The sequence below is a fragment of the Octopus sinensis genome, linkage group LG9 (assembly GCF_006345805.1).
Source record: "Octopus sinensis linkage group LG9, ASM634580v1, whole genome shotgun sequence".
Classification (NCBI taxonomy): domain Eukaryota; kingdom Metazoa; phylum Mollusca; class Cephalopoda; order Octopoda; family Octopodidae; genus Octopus; species Octopus sinensis.
The window spans coordinates 96,304,152-96,323,350 of record NC_043005.1 but is presented as its reverse complement, the minus strand read 5'-3'; the positions used below and the strand labels follow the sequence as shown (position 1 = coordinate 96,323,350).

The 19,199-nt window shown below is 37.3% G+C and overlaps 1 protein-coding gene and 1 long non-coding RNA gene across 3 annotated transcripts in view; one reads left to right on the top strand and one right to left on the bottom strand.

Moving 5' to 3' along the window:
- Positions 1 to 2,549: 2,549 nt before the first annotated feature.
- Positions 2,550 to 7,041, bottom strand: LOC115215694. The gene is made up of 2 exons (XR_003882014.2): positions 6,882 to 7,041; positions 2,550 to 3,987 (listed from the first exon to the last, which is right to left on the bottom strand). It is a non-coding gene; the product is annotated as an uncharacterized LOC115215694 (long non-coding RNA).
- A 579-nt stretch (positions 7,042 to 7,620) lies between these two features.
- LOC115215851 (tuberin-like) overlaps positions 7,621 to 19,199 on the top strand; it is a 120,538-nt gene continuing 108,959 nt past the window's right edge. For both annotated transcript variants that reach the window (XM_029785189.2, XM_029785190.2), the window contains exon 1: positions 7,621 to 7,831. In XM_029785189.2, the coding sequence (XP_029641049.1) occupies positions 7,694 to 7,831 (138 nt within the window). In that variant the 5' untranslated portion in view covers positions 7,621 to 7,693. The remainder of the gene's footprint in view (positions 7,832 to 19,199) is intronic.

Here is a 19,199-nt window from a genome sequence, read left to right as displayed (position 1 = left end):
CTTCTTTGCATATTTTAAATGTCAGATGAAAGGCTCAAGGTGACAAAATAAATGATGATCCAATATTTGACAATTAAGCTACTGCTATTCTACTTTAGTCGGGGGAGGTCTGGCATGGTCACACAAGAGTATAGGCCCTTGTCTATTTATTAACGTTACCTCTTCCCTGGCTAATTTGGAGTTCATTTCCTCATTTGCTGGCAGTAAGATTAGAATGCTACTGTTTCTCCTGATTGCAGAAATGAATAATGAACGATTCCTTGACAGTACCACCAAACAGTAATCCTTGCTTCCGGCTGTGTAAAGCGAATTTTGGAGCATGATCAGGCAACTCTTCAGCATTTCGTTGTCGAGATCTTTTCCTGATGTCATAAAAAACCTATATTTTTTTGTGTTACAGGTGATTATGTTTTCATCATTGACCACAATGGAGGGCATCCATGGTCCTGTCTCCACATCCAAATTTACTGAACCATCTTAATATTCTTGCAGTGCAAGTTACCAACCCAAATGTAATATCGATATTTTTGACAGCTTGAGATGCATTTTCACTGAGTTTAAACTTAGACAAAAGCAAAACACATTAAAATTCACATAATCAGCAATAAATTTAAGATTTTCTAAAAATCTAATGTCAGCAAATGATATTATAGTACAAAATTTACCAGATATTCATTCACAAAAACAAATTTTAGAAGTGGCCACCTCATGAGAAACAACTTAGTAAAAAAATCCAAATTATCTCTGACAACAAATGTGAAACTGTCAAATCCAAGTAGCTCACTGAATCATGTAATACCTGTGCTGATCATATAAATGCTATTTAGAAAGAGGATTCTAGCTCCCGTCTTGTATGTAGATAAAAATTTTGCTCATACTTTTTTTAATTAGTTTTTGCTGTTGTTTCCAATTATGAGAATTGCAAGGATTCTTTGATGTTTTGACACTAATTTTAGCCCCTGTCTTGGACCTGCAATCATGTTTTATTCACTGCTTTGGCTGTTTTACATTTGTAATATTTGTGGTCAAGTCAAAATAAAGTGAATTGAAACATCTGATAGTATTCTTGGTTGAAGTTATTTAACCTTACTTATCACAGAAACACTCTTGAAAAGGGCATTTCCATTTCCCCTAAAATTATAAATTCAAAAGAAAAGGTGACACTTCTTACTTTTGCTGCACCTCTCCCACGGTAGTTTGACAATGTCTCAATTGTGGTGTAAAGACGAAGTCAAAAATACAACGAAGTAAAGATAACTTTCAGAAAACAGGTGCAATGGTCAAGTCTGTTTAAAGTTGACTTGGGGCTAAGCATACCTGTAATTAAAAGTCGAAATATCACTTTCATCTTTTATTTGTTCCGGCCAATGGACTGTGGCCATATTGGAACATTGCATTGAACAGATTGAGCTTAATACTTATTTTTAAAGATAGGTACTTTTTTTGACAGTGCATCTCACCTGATACTGAGTCATGTCTTATGTGGCCTGGTTTTCAAAAAGAGGTCACCCATTCCTGTTTTAGATGGACGACTCTACTCAGTTGTTATGTGTGTCATTGTGTTCCGACAGGAAAATGTTTTTTAACCTGGGTTCAAACTGAGAGTAAAGTGGAAATCCTGACAAGAAATTAACACACATTATCAATTAAGTAAAACAAACCAACAAAATCAGTCTGCAGTGTAATGGTTTCTTACATTGGCTGAGACCACAAATTTATAAAAGATGGGAATAGTCAACTGATTTGCACTCAAGGTATATTATTGAAAATTACTGGATCCTAGATGAGTGAAAGAAAGTCGAACTCAATATGATTTGAATTAGAACGCAAGCAAACATAATCTCTGATATACATAAACATCTACTGATTCTGTAACCAATCACTCTAATAATAAAATAAGAGGATATTAAAGAATCTTCAGTGCTATACATTTTGTTGGAAGAATAGACTTTGTCTTCTACTATAATTTGATTCATATTGAGCATATACTCTTTTACTTGTTTCAGTCATTTGACTGAGGCCATGCAGGAGCACCGCCTTTTAATCGAGCAACTCAACCTCGGGACTTATTCTTTGCAAGCCCAGTACTTATTCTATCGGTCTCTTTTGCCGAACCGCTAAGTGATGGGGACATAAACACACCAGCATCTGTTGTCAAGCAATGCTAGGGGAACAAACACAGACACACAAACATACATATATATGACAGGCTTCTTTCAGTTTCCGTCAACCAAATCCACTCACAAGGCTTTGGTCGGCCCAAGGCTATAGTAGAAGACACTTGCCCAAGGTGCCACACAGTGGGACTGAACCCGGAACCATGTGGTTGGTAAGCAAGCTACTTACCACACAGCCACTCCTGCGCCTATGTTATAGAAAATATTAAATTGACCTCAGCACTTGACTGGTGCTTTATTTTGTATTGACCCTGAAGGATGATGAAAGACAAAATTGAACTTGGAAGGATTATATGCAGTATTTGACAAATATTTACTTGGTCACCACACCTCCCACCAGAAAACAGGATTTGAATTCTGAGTGTCAAAGGGACGTAAGAAAGTATCCAAAGGAAGTTTACTAAATAGAATGAATATTGCTTTAGATATTAAAACAAGTCGAGTTACTCTATTTTGATGACATGCTTCAAAAGATTTAGGCTATGGAAAGAAACATCATTGCATCCATATAATGTCTAGAGAATTAGGAGTTGTTGAATATAAAAGCATTCTAAGAGTGACAAACGGTGGCTTGACAGAACTGTGTCAGACAATATGTTGAACATATATAATTACAGCCCTTTACACCCCCAAATTAATTTTGCTATCTTTCTTGGACAAAATAGAGTACCAATCAAGTACCAAGGTCGATTTATATACAGGGTGTCCACACTCCCAGATTTCAAATAGATATAATATGTAACTTTATTGTAATATTCTTTCAATTAGTAGCTATACCTCTCTTGTTACTTGATGCGATAATCTCTCCCAGTCAAGACTCTCTGCAGCATACCCAGAGTGATCATGCGAAGTGCTTCAGTGATACAATTTATTAACTTATCCAAGGTTGCAGGAAGTGTGGGTATGTAAACTTCGGTCTTTATGTATCCTCAAAGAAAGAGGTCACAAACAGTTAGGTCTGGTGACCTCACGGGCCACTTGCAGAACATCTTGACATCATTTCCAGCATGGCCAATAACATCTGTTTGGTATATGCTCATTGAGAAATCTCCTGACAGGGAGATGGCAGTGCACCATCTTGCTGAAAAAAGTGATCACCACCCTCAGCATGGAAACATCCAATTGCTTTGTATCTCCAGGTTACTTTAACCAGAAACAATTCATTCATCAACGAAGAAAGGGCCATATACAGTCTGCTTTGACAGCACAAAACAGATTAAGTTTGGGTGAGTCTTAATCAGTTTCCAGGGTCGCATATGGATTTTCACTCCCCTGTATCTTCAAATTGTACTTATTGACCTGAAGTGGAATGTCGCCTCATCACTGAAAATGATCTTCGACAGCAGGTTGTCATCATTTTCCATTAATGCCTGCAGATTTGTACAAAATTCAATTCACATCGTCTTCCAGGTGTAGGTTTTGGACTAAGTGCAGCTTGTAAGGGTGAAACTGTAGGCATGTAAGATCTGTGCTTATAGGAACCTGTAACTCTTAGTTAGCTCTGTGTACGGACGTCTTGGGCCTGTGCAAAAATACTCCTCTAACTTGATCAACAACTTCCTCTGAGACAAGTGGTCAGCCTGAATGTTCCTTTCTCCAATCACAGATTCATCCATTCTCAATAAAATCGTCGTGCCATTTCCGAATGAACTTGGGTGTAGGTGGATTCACATGGTATTTGAGTTTGAAAGCACGTTGCACGGTCACAACACTCTCTGTACTTTCAAATTCCAGAGCAAACCAGCTGCGTTGCTGTGGGGTGGCGGCCATCTTGGATATCCTTGCGTTCACGTCAAAGATGGTAAGTCACCTGAAAATAAAAGGAAGTATTATTGTTAGGGAATTAGGGGACACCATATTTATCAATGTATTTGAATTACGTTAGATATCATAGCGTCATGAAACCAGGGAGTGTTTTTGGGACACCCTGTATTTCTACAAAGCAACCTAGAAGTAAATGAAATTACATTAGAAACCAAGATTACTAATTTTCAGACATAGTTATCTCAGACACCATTAACCAACATGCCGTTTTTTCTTCTTTGTTTAAAGCGGTAGAGTGTGACAAACTTTTGGCTGCTATTTCTAGGTAGATAAATGACCATTAAATGAAATTGGTAACGTGATCACCTGACAAATGAAAGGAGCATAGTGCATCACCGTTGCTCAAGTAGAGGGGACGGGCGTCCAGAAACTGTCAATATGTAACCGTCAACGGGATGTAAGACAAGTGTAACCCAGTCAGATAAAATTTCTATGTGGTTGAACGATTTTTTGTTGTGACGATAAAACTTTGGTTATCTGTCAGTAACCGTATTTTATAAAAACAGTGTCAACGAAAACAACACGTGCAAGGAGGGTGTTTATCAAAGGAAAACAATCTTCTTACACATGGCAGAGTTAAATTCAAATAACATTTCAAACTAAATATCAATTCATTTATATTACTATACCAAAAGTTTGTGTGTTCGTTTAAGACAGTATCTAAACATTTTAACAAAGCATTTCTTAATTTTGCGTATTCTATCAAATGTCTACTGAACATTTGCGTATGAAGAAAAGGCAAACCTAAAACACGAAAGCTTTTATTACCCCCCCCCCCCCACGTCACGGGACGATCCAACTAAAAAGCTTTTACGTGGGCACTCGAGCAGCCAAACTGTCTTGCAAATAATGTCCAGTTGTCTTAAGAAAAACATGTTACGTAACGTAGTCCTAGATATGCCTGAAAAAAAAAAAAAAAGACGAGATTGTCACAGTAACGATGCCTTCGATCATAGGTCTACTTGATCAAACCTAACCACTAACTAACGCACACATCGGTGTGTGTGTGTGTATATATATATATGTTCTGAGTTCAAATTCCGCCGAAGTTGACTTTGCCTTTATCCTTTCGGGGTCGATAAATTAAGTACCAGTTACACACTGGGGTAGATGTAATTGACTTAATCCCTTTGTCTATCCTTGTTTGTCCCCGCTATGTTTAGCCCCTTGTGGGCAATAAAGACAATAATATATATATATGCACACATATATATATATACCAAAGGTATACAATTCCGTGAGCGTTTTTCAATAGTTTTCGCGATATAAAACGCATCACCCCACTAAGCATTTAATCTACTGTGAAGTAGTCTAGTGAAATTCACTTTCATTCGAAATAGCATTTCATCCTCATCTCGCAGAGAAGGAGGAATCAGTTAACCAATTTCCAACATTACAAAAAGCTTACTCATCGTAACAACTGCAAGACCGAGTTTGGTGCAGCCTCACTTTCGCATCGAAAGGAAAGTTTTCTGTGAGAGAGAGAATTGGTCGCAAGTTCTCAGCAATATATTTTACAGAAAAAAAACGAGGAGCTAAGGGAGGGCAGAAGTACAAGCAATAATATATATTATTTTAAAATCTAAGTGATTTTTCTCTCTTCAGATAACTTTTTAAGTGATCCAAAATCTCTATATCTATAAAGCTGAAGTTGTCTGTGTATGGCAGGTTTGGTAGCCTTCAACTAACACTATCTCCTCCGAGACCCTGCGGTGCAAGTTGACCAAAATTGAGAGTATGATAGAAGAAGGCTTGCTCTTCCTTCCGTAGAAGAAAAAATTCAAATCGGACCATGTTAGCACCAAAACTTATTTACATCAAAAAGGTGCTTTTTTTTTCTATGAAAATCCCTATTTTTTCGATTTTTTTACTGCTGTGTCACCATTTTTCGGTGTATTTCAGCCAGAAAAATGTTCACTTAAAGAGAATAACAAGCTACATAATGCACATTTTTTACTTTTCAAAAATTCCAATTCTAAAGGGTCGAAACAAACCCGAGCAACGCCGGGCTATACTGCTAATATTTATATAGTCACAAAACTGTTGCTGAAAACCATATGGATTTCAATGCTTATTAATAGATATTTGCCAAAAATGTAAGGATGTTAAGTGAACGAATGCATGTACTCTTTACTTGTCTCAGTCATTTGACTGCGGCCATGCTGGAGCACCGCCTTTAGTCGAACAAATCGACCCCGGGACTTATTCTTTGTAAGCCCAGTACTTATTCTATCGGTCTCCTTTGCCGAACCGCTAGTGACGGGGACGTAAACACACCAGCATCGGTTGTCAAGCAATGCTAGGGGGACAAACACACACATATACGACAGGCTTCTTTCAGTTTCCATCTGCTATAGCCCCGGGGCTATAGCAGAAGACACTTGCCCAAGGTGCCACGCAGTGGGATTGAACCCGGAACCATGTGGTTGGTAAACAAGCTACTTACCACACACACATATATATATACATACATACACATGTGTGTATGGAGTGACTATGAATGTGTATATATGCGTGTGGTGTTTATCGATATATGTATCGGTGTGTGTGTATATATACATACATACACATATACATTATGTGTGTGTATGGAGTGACTATGAATGTGTATATATGTGGTGCCAAAAATGTATGGATGTTAAATGAACGAATATGTGTGTGTGTATATATATACATACATACATACACTTATATATTATATGTATGTGTGGAGTGACTATGAATGTGTATATATGTGTGTGTGGTGTTTATCGATATATGTGTAGGTGTGTGTGTAGATAAATTTAGACGGAGTGTGCGGGAAGTGGGACATAGAAAGTTGAAAACGAGATGAATAACGCATGAAAGACGAATATTTAAGCATATAAATATGTTTACAACCTTTCTACATCAATTCATAGAGCTGGCACAGAACAAAAGAAATTAGTGGCGTCGAGAAAACAGCAAGCATGTTTTTTTTTCAAAGAGAGAACTACTAAAATAAATGAACGACTCTGGCGAAGAACTGGGAACTGGCAGAAAATAGTAATAAGGTCAAGGACAAGTGTCGCTTAGGTAGTTGTGGTAGAACGAGAGTCGCATCATGTGGATTGGGAAAGAGGGATTAGAAGAGATATAGAGAGGGGGGGAGAGAGTAAAAAGAAAGCGGTAGAGAGGGGGTGAGTTAAAGAGAAAGCGATAGAGAAGGAGAGAGTAAAAAGAAAGGGATAGAGAGGGGGAGAGTAAAAAGAAAGGGATAGAGAGTGAGAACGAAAGTATGGAATGAAATGGATTGAAAATGAAAAAAAAAAGAGAAAAGTAATGAATAAAAGTGAGAACAAAAAAGAAAGCTACATGATAGGTAAAAATTAGAGGAATATTATATATATATATATATATATATATATATGTGTGTGTGTGTTATATATATATATATATATATATTGTAATGTAATTTTATGAATTTATATTTAAGTAGAATTTTTTTTGTGATGAAGAAATTATCTGGAAAAAAGAATTTCAAATTTGATTAAATAATTAAAGGAATAAAAATTGAAGAGGAGAAAAAATTGGAAATGGCATGTTTCTCTCAGGTTTGGCTGTATTTTTCGCTGATGCAAGGGATCTGTGGTGGCCTAGTGTCACGTGCTGATATGATTGCTGCTGCCGGAGTAGGAGGAGTAGGCGGAGGAAAAGAGAGAGAATGAGCGAAGATGTCACGACCAAGCAAGTCGGAGGAGAAATTCAAAGACAAATTAAGGAATCTGTTCAAATTTCGCAACAGCTCACCCCCTGCCGCTCAGAAATCTGAAGTGAAAAAAGAATTTGTCTTTACTTTTGACATTCTGCAGGTGAGATCTTTATACCGTCATCATACCGACATCACTGTTACATGTTCACGCATACATACATGTATGTATATATGTGTGTATATATATGTGTATGTATATATATATACATATATATATACACTGTGTATGTTTCATACACACACACATATATATGAATATATATATATATATATATACATATATATATATATATATATATAAACTCACATACTCACCTTGGTCTTCCTCACGAATTTTTTTGTCTTAAATGAATCTAGATTTAGACTTTAAACCTTAATATTTCGAGCAGTTTATTTTCTATAACCGACTTGTTCATTTGTTAAGCAGTATATATGTATGTATATGTGTACTTATGTGTAGATGTTAGTGTGTGTGTGTGTATTGGTAATCTGCATCGTCTGTCTAACCCTAAGCTCTCATCCTCCCCGACACGTACTTGTTCTCTTTCATTCTCAATGTCTAGTACTCGATTTCTCGAATCTTTGAGCTGCTCTAGTTTATTAGGTATTCCCGTACTTCTCGTTAGCATCAGCAATTCTTCGTTACCTCACCAACATCTCCCAAAGATGTGTACTTCTTTCTTTGTTTGCTTCGGCAGCTTTTATGTACGATATATCTAATTGGCAAGGAACTCTCAGCAGACTCTCTTCATCATTCCACTCTCTTTTTCTTCCTCTCTCTTTTTCTCTCTCTCTCTCTCTCTCACACATACATACATACACGCATATATGTGTGTATGTATGATCACGTACATACACACATATACATATACGTGCATGTATAACAATGTAAACTGTTTCCAGTTCTTCAGATAGATGCCCAACAGCTGCACAAAGAATACCATTCCTGCTTAATTGTTTCCTGATTGTCTTTGACCATTTACAAAGTTAATAATATTTATTTGCCGCTCTTTCATTCTGACAGGTGGCTGCAGTGGTTACAAAGTGACGTATCAGTTATTTTCGTGTGTAGCTATGTGAGGCAGAATGTTTGGCCCCGTCAACAGTCTGCCTTAGTAGGCGATCTTCTATTCTTACCTTTGATTCCCGTCATATGTAGTTCCTCTGATTTTATTTATTTATTTATTTATCTTTCTCTCAATAATCATAGGTTCTTATTCTAACCATTTTCTACACATTCGTACACACCCACTCACAATAGAAACGAGACACAAGATACTTTAGATGTATTTATCATTTTTTTTTCTGTGATTTTATTTTAATTGTAAGCCGTTCTAGTTATGATGGTTATCATTTGACATTTGTTCTTGCATAGAAATTCTTCGATATACTTCCATACTTCTAGAGAATTACATAATAACGAATCAAAAATGAAATGCTCAAGCTTCCTTTATCCCTTTTCGTATATCTACTATCACATAAATGAATGTTTTGATTTATAAATTATTTCTTATACTATTTCAGTTAACAACAAATCCTAGAATAAAGTATCTAAGCCGGTTAGATCAGTTCTAAACTCCAGCATTATAACATTTCACTTCAAACGAGTTAAACCTAACCTCTAGCCATATCAGCTGATCAAACTCAATCAAATTGTTGGTAAATCTATATATCAACATTGTTTTCACTTCATATATGGATTAATATTTACTGCTGACTTTTAAGAGATATCAGAAAATTATGCATCACTGGAGAAAGTTATTGTAAACCTCTATATTCAAGTCGTAATTATATTTCGATTTCTATGGTGTTATAGTTACTATTTTATAAAACCAAGTACTTAATAACTGATGACAGATGATTACAGTCTAAATTATTTAAACTTCTTTTGTCATTTTTTTTTTGTTTCTTTACTGTACAGTTATCAACTTTAGTTAAAAATTGAATATGATTTAATGTTTTAAAAAGAGGTACTAAAAATGACAAATTTAAAAGGGTACATTGGTAAAGAACTAAGGATATTTTAATCTTTACTAAAAGTTAAAAGTTAAAATAATTTCAAACAGAACCTGAGTTTTATATTATTTTTTAGTACTTTCTATTCTGACAAACTGCAGTATATTCACCCTGTCTAAATATACAGCAATGATGGTTAAGTTTGAATTGTATGGTAAAGTCCATACATGTGAAAGTGTTTTACTCAGCATCACATGAAATAACATTTCTAAGATAAAATAGATCTCTGTAAAATCCTTGGCTAGAAAATTTCTTGCTTCGATTAAGAGAGCATTGTGGCCAGTTTGATGTCAGAAGTAGCTGTGGTGTAGTCAGCTGCAATACATGAGGATAAGTTAAGTTACCAGAAGAGATGGTTATTTCTGAAGTGTGTGTTGGTCCAAGGAGACATTGGATGGACAACAGCAGTGGTGTCCTGAAGTATGCTCATGTAGAATTGATTGCTTGGAAATTGCGATCAGTGGAAATGTAGGATCAGTTGGCTGATATTTGCAGACTAAATGGTGCTGCTTGGCACATCAGAAGGTGATCTTGGCATGCCCTGAATGGATTTGCTGCAGAATGCTGCAAGGCAGAGATGAGAATCTCTGGTCTTCTCAAGAAAGTCTTCTCATTGCACTCTGCATTTTAGTGGAACATCATTGAGACAAGTGGAGATGTTTGAGTGTGTCAGGGACTGTATTCATGAGTAATGGGAAATAGGAGGCTGAATTGGATCCTAGAATTGCAGGTGCTGGTACAGAAATGCTCCAACATTCAATCCTCAAAAGAGAAGTTGGTGAAAAAAAGCCAAGCTCACTATCTGCAATTTGGTTTTTGCACCTGTCCTTACCTATGGTCATGAATGTTGGGTAATGATTGAAAGAGTATGGTTGTGAATACAAGTAGCTGAAATGGGATTCCTCTAAAAGGTATTTGGATTAACAGTACTCAACAGGGCTCAGCTGGCTCCGGCTGACAGTACCCGGTATGGGCCCCTATCCAGGATTACAGAAAGGAGACAACCTTCAAAGAAATCCAGAGTGGAGCCCTGTAGGCGGTTTAGTGTTTGACTCGACACTGTTCCGGCAGCTCCTGCAACCAAGCTGATGCCAAGTGTAATGCTCTGCACTCCTTTGGACGACATCAGCAAGGTCAAGAGAGGAAACCTGACGACTGGGCTACCTAGGATTTTCTTACATCTAGCCCAGGCCTGCGCAAAACTGCAGAGGACATGAAATGTAAAAACCAGACTGGATTAGTTTATGCACAACTCCATTGTCTCTTGAGACAAAAGGATGCCAACAGGGTGCATAGCTCAGAGATCAGGGAATCTCTCTAGGTCTAGTCACTAATTCTCTACATTGAAAGGTTACAGGTCTGGTAGTATGGACATGTGATTAAAATGATTTTAAAAATCACATGACAAATTCTTCAAGCTGAGCCAACCAGCAGTAGACCTAGAGGTAGACTAAGAATGAGATGGTTAGATGATAGTCATAGACTCAGTTGGTCATGCATGGGAATCTCAGCTGGAAAGTCTAATGATGGTTGCTTCTTACAGGACCTTATGGAGGATGAGGTGCCGTGATCCTCCTAGGAATAGTGGGTGGAAAAGATGAATGGATGGATGAATGATGATAGAACTATGTCCGAAGATACACTGGACAGATAACACTAGCAATAGTGACCTGAAGTATGTTTATGTTGGACTGGCAGAGAATAGGGAAAAACGGTGAAAGAAGATAAAGGTACACTAAGCAAGCAACAACATTAGTGACCTGAAGTACATCAGTATTGACATTGATGTAATAAAAGATAGAGAACTATGTTGAAGAAAGATATGACCATGCTCACTTTATTTTGTTTTAGTCTAACCCTTGTGGCTGTGTTCTTTAACTCCTGGTGGAGACATGGTATGTTTTGGGTGTTTTAAATGCATGAGGAATTCTATCACTCCCTAGTGTGAATACAGCTGATTTCTTCCAGAGAAGAACTGACCAGTACTGGATTGGTATTTTGTTTATTGACCTCACAAAAATGTACGGCAAAGTTGACCTCGGCAGGCTTTGAACACTGAGTGCAGAGTACTAGGATGAATTTGGCAAGGTATTTTATCCAATATTTTAACAACTGCCAACTTGCCGCCTATATGTCTAAACCTTTGCATACAGAGAACTATGAACGAAAGACTAGTAGTGGTACGTGGGGTGTGGAAGGGTAGTTTTTAGAAATGACATTATTATAATTCAGTAAAACTATTTCCCATTATTTAACTTGGTTTTGTATATTTAAATCAGTCAGATTAACTGATTGTTGATTTCTTTTCATTAGGTAAATGGCAAATGTTTACAGGTTAAGGAATATTCAATTGAATAAACCCTTTGTATATATTGGTTTCAAATTTTGGCTTAAGGCCAGCTGGTTCAAGGGAGGGGTTAAGTCAATTACATCAATCTCAGTGCTCAACTGGTACTTATTTTATTGATCTCAAAAGGGTAAAAGGCTAAACTGACCTAAGCAGAATTTGAACTCTGAATGTAAAAGATGTGCAGAAAATATCTTAGCAGTTTGTCTGGCTTGCTAACGAATCTGCCAGTTTGCTGCCCTACCCCTTGTATATATTACTGGTACTTATGTTATTGACAATGGTGTGATTTAAAGCCAGAATATTGAGGGGTTGTCTAAACACAGTAAGCTATTTAGCCCTGTGTCTTATACTGTATTTCTATTTTACTGTCTTTATGCTAATGAAATCATCATCATCATTGTTCGACCGTGGTCGAGACAATGGAATTTACTATGTTACACCAGACTTCACGGTCCATCATAGTATTACGGTGGACCTGTTGCTGGATGCCTGTATCCCTGGAGATTACAACAGGGTAAGAGAGTATCGCGAGCAGATGGCTTCCAGAGGAGAAGAGTAGAAATTACCTTGTTTTCAGCTCTACAACAATGTCCAGCAAACTGGACTCTTCTACCTTTCACAAGAGATGATACAGGTGGTAATTTCCCATATATTTGTACTTTGGTTGGATGACACTTCCACGAGATATTTTGAGCTCTCATAAGGAGGTGAGTGTAAGTTCCATCCAACCGCCTCTCAAGCTTCTTTGATAACGTCCAGGTTTCTGAGCCATATAGCTAATGAAATAAGGCAAATTTAAAACAAAACCATTATATTTCAAAATCTCATCTCTATAATAACATGCTGAGCAAATAAAGTGCTGATAGATTTTAATTAAATAAGTGGTTCATCAAATCTAACATCAGATTTATTTGGTGGTTAGACAAGGGTCTACTGGCTGAACAGCCAGTTAACTGTAGCTTATTTACAGTATTGAATTTGAATTTAACCAAGGTTCACTGAGGGCCAGTAAAATAATTTTATTAATATTCCCCTACTGAATTTAACTTTACTTTATATTTTCTCAGGATTGATAAAATAGCAGTCAAGTACAGGGGTGAATTTAATTGTCTAATCTTGCCCCACCAAAAAATTTTTGTTCTTGTGCTTATATAAAAAAAAATCATTATTAAAGGATAAATAATTCTTTCTAATTTTGATATAAGGCATGCAATTTTGAGAGGAGGAGGCAAGTCAATCACATTGACTTCAGTACTTGACTGGTACTTTATTTTATTGATCTCGAAAGGATGAAAGATAAAGTTTACCTCAATGGGATCTGAGCTCAGGACATAATGAAGAAATACTGTCTAGTCTAATGTGCTATCAATTCTACCTGCTTGCCACCTTAATATTATTGGATAAATAATAAAACAAATATCAGTTTCTTTTTTTTGCTGTTTTGTAAGATCACCAGTAAGCTTCTGTCATTGCTTTTCCCAAGGTTAACCAATAATGATTCTCATACTAACATGAGGCTATTGTTGATTGAATGAAGCCTTGTTTATGCCTGGCACTTATTTTAACCACAAGATGGTTTGAAGAATAAGTGAACACCTTTATCTACACACATTGGATAAAACTAAGCACTAATAGATATTTTGTCTGAAGCTTCTATCATTTCTGTCCCTATTCACTGCCTCTAAAGTTTACTGACAATGACAATTTTGAGTAAGCCTCTACTTGGTTGCCGAAACTGATAGAAATAATAGTCAAAGCTCTCTGAAATCCCGAAGTAAAGACAAAACTCAGTAGATAATGTAGCCCTATTTACAGTAAAGCCTCAATATACAAGTTCATTTGTTCCCGGAGACTGCTCATAAAGCAGAGCAATAATTTCCCATAGTATGTTATGTATCATAATTTGTTTCAAGAAAAATATTTTACCTATAAGATTTAAGAGCACCATCCGAGCGTGATCGTTGCTAGAGTGGCTATCTGGCTTCCGTGCCGGTGGCACATAAAAGACACCATTCGAGTGTGATCGTTACTAGCATCGCCTTACTGGCACCTGTGCCGGTGGCATGTGTAAAAAGATTTGAGCGAGGTCGCTGCCAGTACCGCCTGACTGGCCCCATGCCGGTGGCACGTAAAAGCACCCACTACACTCTTGGAGTGGTTGGCAATAGGAAGGGCATCCAGCTGTAGAAACTCTGTCAGATCAAGATTGAAGCCTGGTGCAGCCATCTGGTTTGCCAGCCCTCGGTCAAATCGTCCAACCCATGCTAGCATGGAACGCGGACGTTAAGTGATGATGACGATGATTTGCAATACTTGTAAACAAATGGCAATAAAACAACAGTAGAATGTAAAGAGTAAAATAAAAAGAATGTCAAAACCATTTATAACAAAAAATATTAGAAGCGTTTTCTGAATCACTTTCATTTGCACCATCATTGTTAGACATGATCGCTGAGTCACAAGCTCTCGTAGATGGACTTGTAGATTTCTTTTTAAAATGCAAGTCTTGAGTTATTTGCTTAGAAGAAGCTTTTTCCCACTCTCTATAAATTTTCTGGTAACATGCAAAGGCATTTGTTATGGTAGTAGAAACTTTTGCACTATGTTCGTAATTTGGATCTTGTGCTTGAAAAATAAACCTCGTTAACCTGGGGTCTTGTAAAGTGAGGTATTACTGTATTCATAAAAAGAATGGCTAGCCATGACTGGGATACCTTTAGGGCTCAAAAGCAACATTGGTGAGTCAGCGTAGAGTATTTATGTCGTCACTGTCTACTTTTTTTATTGCTTAGTCAGGAAGGTAAGGCTGTACCCATTGCCCTTTACTGAGTAAAGGTATGAGAGAAGGCATGAGGAAAGTATCATTAAACTGGTACTCTTGCTAAATTGCTTATAACAGAGTAGACTCCACTAAAGGTACCCCAGGAATAGATGGTGGTGATAAACCAATGACCACATTAAGTCTATCACCCAAGCCTGTTTGATATTGCAACTGAATTTCCATAAATAAATCAACTCTCTCTACTGTTTTTATTTTTTAATTGGGTATTACAAACCCATCCTAAAAGTGAAATGGTCTAACACAGAAATGCATATTGAATGCCTCATTTGATTGGTTAGTATACTCCAGTATCAACTGACCATGTCAGTTCCGTAATATCAGCAATTTATTAATTAGACAAAGGATTTATTAAAGAGTAAAGCTTACACCAGAACCTCACATTATCTAATTCAGTGGGTCTCATTATTTTTGGCTTTGCAGTACACTGGAGATTAAGTAAAAGATGACCAGATCACTTTGTAAAGAAACCAAAAAATTAATGGCACATTTTATGTAGGAAGCTTTAAAAAAAAAAGAATGTGGAAAATTTTTGTTTGTCTTGTTTTATTAATCGTACGTGTGTATAGCGAAATTATGTATAAAATGTTTTTGAAGGTACTCAGTCATTCATGTCCTTGTTGCTATCATCATGCAACTGCTGTCTATTTTGGCATATGTTAGGCAGTTCATTATGGTCCAAATGCATTCTTATTTGGAACTAGCAGTATCGCTCGGCGTTGCTCGGGTTTGTTTTGACCCTTTACAATTGAAATTTTTGGAAAGTAAAAATTTTGCACTATGTAGCTTGTTATTCTCTTTAAGTGAACATTTTTCTGGTTAAAATAGGCGACACAGCAGTAAAAAAATCGTAAAAAATAGGGATTTTCATAGAAAAAAAAAAGCACCTTTTTGATGTAAATAATTTTTGGTGTTAACATGGTCTGATTTGAATTTTTTCTTCTATGGAGGGAAGAGCAAGCCTTCTTCTGTCCTACTCTCAATTTTGGTCAACTTGCGCCACAGAGTCTCGGAAGAGATAATGTTAGTTGAAGGCTACCAAACCTGCCACACACAGACAACTTCAGCTTTATATAGAGAGAGATTACTGTATCTTTTAGACAGATCAGATCACATCTTGTTCATATATTTCAATTTTGGTTTAGTTTCTACAGAAGGATTATCTTTCTAAAACCAGAATAGTCTGCTTAAAAAGCCTTAATTTATTGTCATCATTGTTTAATGTTTGTGTTCCATGCTGGCATGGGCTGGATGGTTTGACAGGATCTAATTAACCTGAGATCTGCATTAGTTTTCAAGTGCCTACTTTGGCAAGGTTTCTATGACTGGCTGCCTTTCCTAACACCAACCATTTTACACTTTACTGGGTGCTGCTTTCATGGCACCAGTCCTAGTGCTGGTGATGGTCACCAAGTAACTTAGTAACTTGGAAGACATGACTAGTTGATAGTGACAGTGCAGTATTGAGGGAGAAGGTGTTGTGCCAGGTGTAGAGAGGATGAAGGATGATAGAGGAACAGATGCTGTAGAGAAGATATATGGCTACTCCAGCAGGAAAGGGAAAAAGGATGGTGGAGATAAGGCATCAAGGCAGAAAAAGGTGGATAGGATGGCTGGAAGGGAATCTAGGATGGCTGGAGGGGAACTAGGTTTGCCAGAGTGAAAGAGGTAAATGACAGACAATAGAAATGAAGATTGGAACAAAAGCAGTGAATGGTGAACATTGCCGAAAGCATGGGCAATGGTGAATCTCAGTTTAGAGGAATGTAAGGAAACTAGGAGTGGGTCATGGAGGAGGAGGAGGTGATAGGTGACATGAAAAAAAAAAAAGAAAATCTACAGTGCATCTAGTTATTCTTTGAGGTGCTGTCTGAAGACTACTGATCTAATCTTTTATTTTTCAGTGTGCTAACGTTTCTGCCAGCTAGCCGCCTTCAAAGTTTCTGTTTATCAAATTGTAACTTACAAAGCTTTGGTTGGCTCAAGGCCATGATAGAAGACACTTGCTAAAAGTGCAGGACAATAGGAATGAACCTGAAACCATATACTTGTAAAGTGAACTTTTTAACCACACTGCCAGACTTATTTCTATAGAATTATGCAGCTACTGTGGTGAAGAAAAAAGACAAGGCAAAAGGTGATGAATGGAAAATGTTTTAGAATTTTGTGTGAATGCCAGAGGTTACTTTAAACGAAATTCTTTCCTTTATGCCATGTTTTGATACCCAGTCTTCAGTTTATATTCAGACCCGACAAATGAAGTGAGTTCATGGCTCGTAGGATGGCCTGCTGTGCTAACCTTGGATCGTAGAATAACCCACTGTTCATGAGGAGACCTATTGAGTCAAGTACATTAACACCAACATCAAATGGAAATTGTAGTTAAGATACCCGTGCTGGTGACACATTAAAAGCACCGTCCAAATGTGGCAGTTGCCAGCACCGCCTGACTGGCGTCCATGTCGGTGACACGTAAAAGCACCAACCGATCATGGCCGTTGGCCCCTGTGCTGTTGGTACGTAAAAAGCACTCACTACTCTCATGGAGGGCATCCAGCTGTAGAAACACTGCCAGATCAGACTGGAGCCTGGTGCAGCCTCCTGGCTTCCCAGACCCCAGTCGAACTGTCCAACCCATGCTAGCATGGAAAGCGGACATTAAACGATGATGATGACAATTCTGATAATTATTCTGATGCCTTTCAGGGTTGTATTGCAGAACAAATCACATTCAATGTTTTTCTATCTAATTATTCCAATGATTTTTTTACAGTAATATTCGTATCATGTTTCGTATTTTGGATTTACTATTTTTGAATAATTTTGAGTATCATTATCTATACATTCTCTTAGTTTTCTGTAGTTCATTTCTTTTGTTTCTGACCTGGACTTTTACACTATATCCACTTTCCTTACCTATCTTTACTTCGTGTAACATTGTGTATTATACATGACACGATCAATATACCATTTTTATTTCTCACTGCTTTCGTGGATTCCTATCACTCTCTGTTGCCATCCAGTTCCATTATCATGAATTTGAATTGGAAACTTGAATGATGGTGGGTCTTTCATCAGCTGATCACACAATCATGGACACCACTCATATGGATGCGTTGCAGGTACTCTCTTCATGGTGTTTAGTGATCCTGGCCATTGATCTTCGAGGATTCCTCTGCTCAGCATCATTGGCTCTGCACTGTTGGCTCACTTGAGCTCTTCTGCTAACTCTTCACAATCCACCATGCCACAGTCCCATGACTTTGCCGTATCCCAGGCAGGGTGATTGAATCGGTGTTATGCCTTGCCAAAGGCAGCCCATAACTAAGCAGGGCACAGCTGTCACTTAGTGAAGTATTTCCAAAATACCCACACACCCGACAATCAACATCAGCTTTTCTGTGCTGACACCAGAATTACTACTTTCACATTCAACAACCTCTCGTAATAGCATTTTCTTGCCTTTTTTTTTTTTTTTCAGTATCAGTGAAAAACAATTCCATGATTTTCTGTGGTTTCTGGAATATCTCATGCCTTTGATCCTCACCATCAAGGAACGCATGCAAAATTTTGCTTTCAGTTACTTTCCTTGCTTAATATCCCTGACTTCTTGCTTCTCTTCTTACTACTTTACATCAATATTTACTTCCTCCTGTTTTCCAATCTTTTTAGCCTATCTCTTAGCTTTTATGATTCTGTGAACAATAATATGTGAAAGTGCAAAGCTTAATGGTTAGGGCATTGCACTTATAGTCACAAAATCATGATTTTAATTCCTGGACTGGGTGGTGCATTGAGTTCTTGAGCAAAACACTTCATTTCATGTTGTTCCAGTCCACTCAGCTGTAAATAAGTTACCCTGCAATGGACTGGCATCCTGTTGGGGGGGGGGGATGTTGTGATCTTGGCCACACACATATCATGGAAACCAGGTTATTGGCATCTTGCAAAGACACCTAGTTATCTTCTGTCTCTTCTTTTCTGCCATATGTGTCAACTAGAATTATTAGAAGGCTATGTCACCTTTTATATCTTTATTCTCCAGATTACCATGTGTCTTTGGACCTGTCTAGCTTTTCCTCTGTAGTCACAAAACCCTAATCTATGTTGAATAATATATTTTTCACCAGGAAATACTTAACCCTTTCATTAGCATGTTTCTTTGAAATATGTGTCTTTTGCTTCAATAATTTAGTGAAATAACTTTATCATTAAGCTGGTGTTAGGATAGGATATTATTAAGCATTGTAGGGTAGCTGTTAG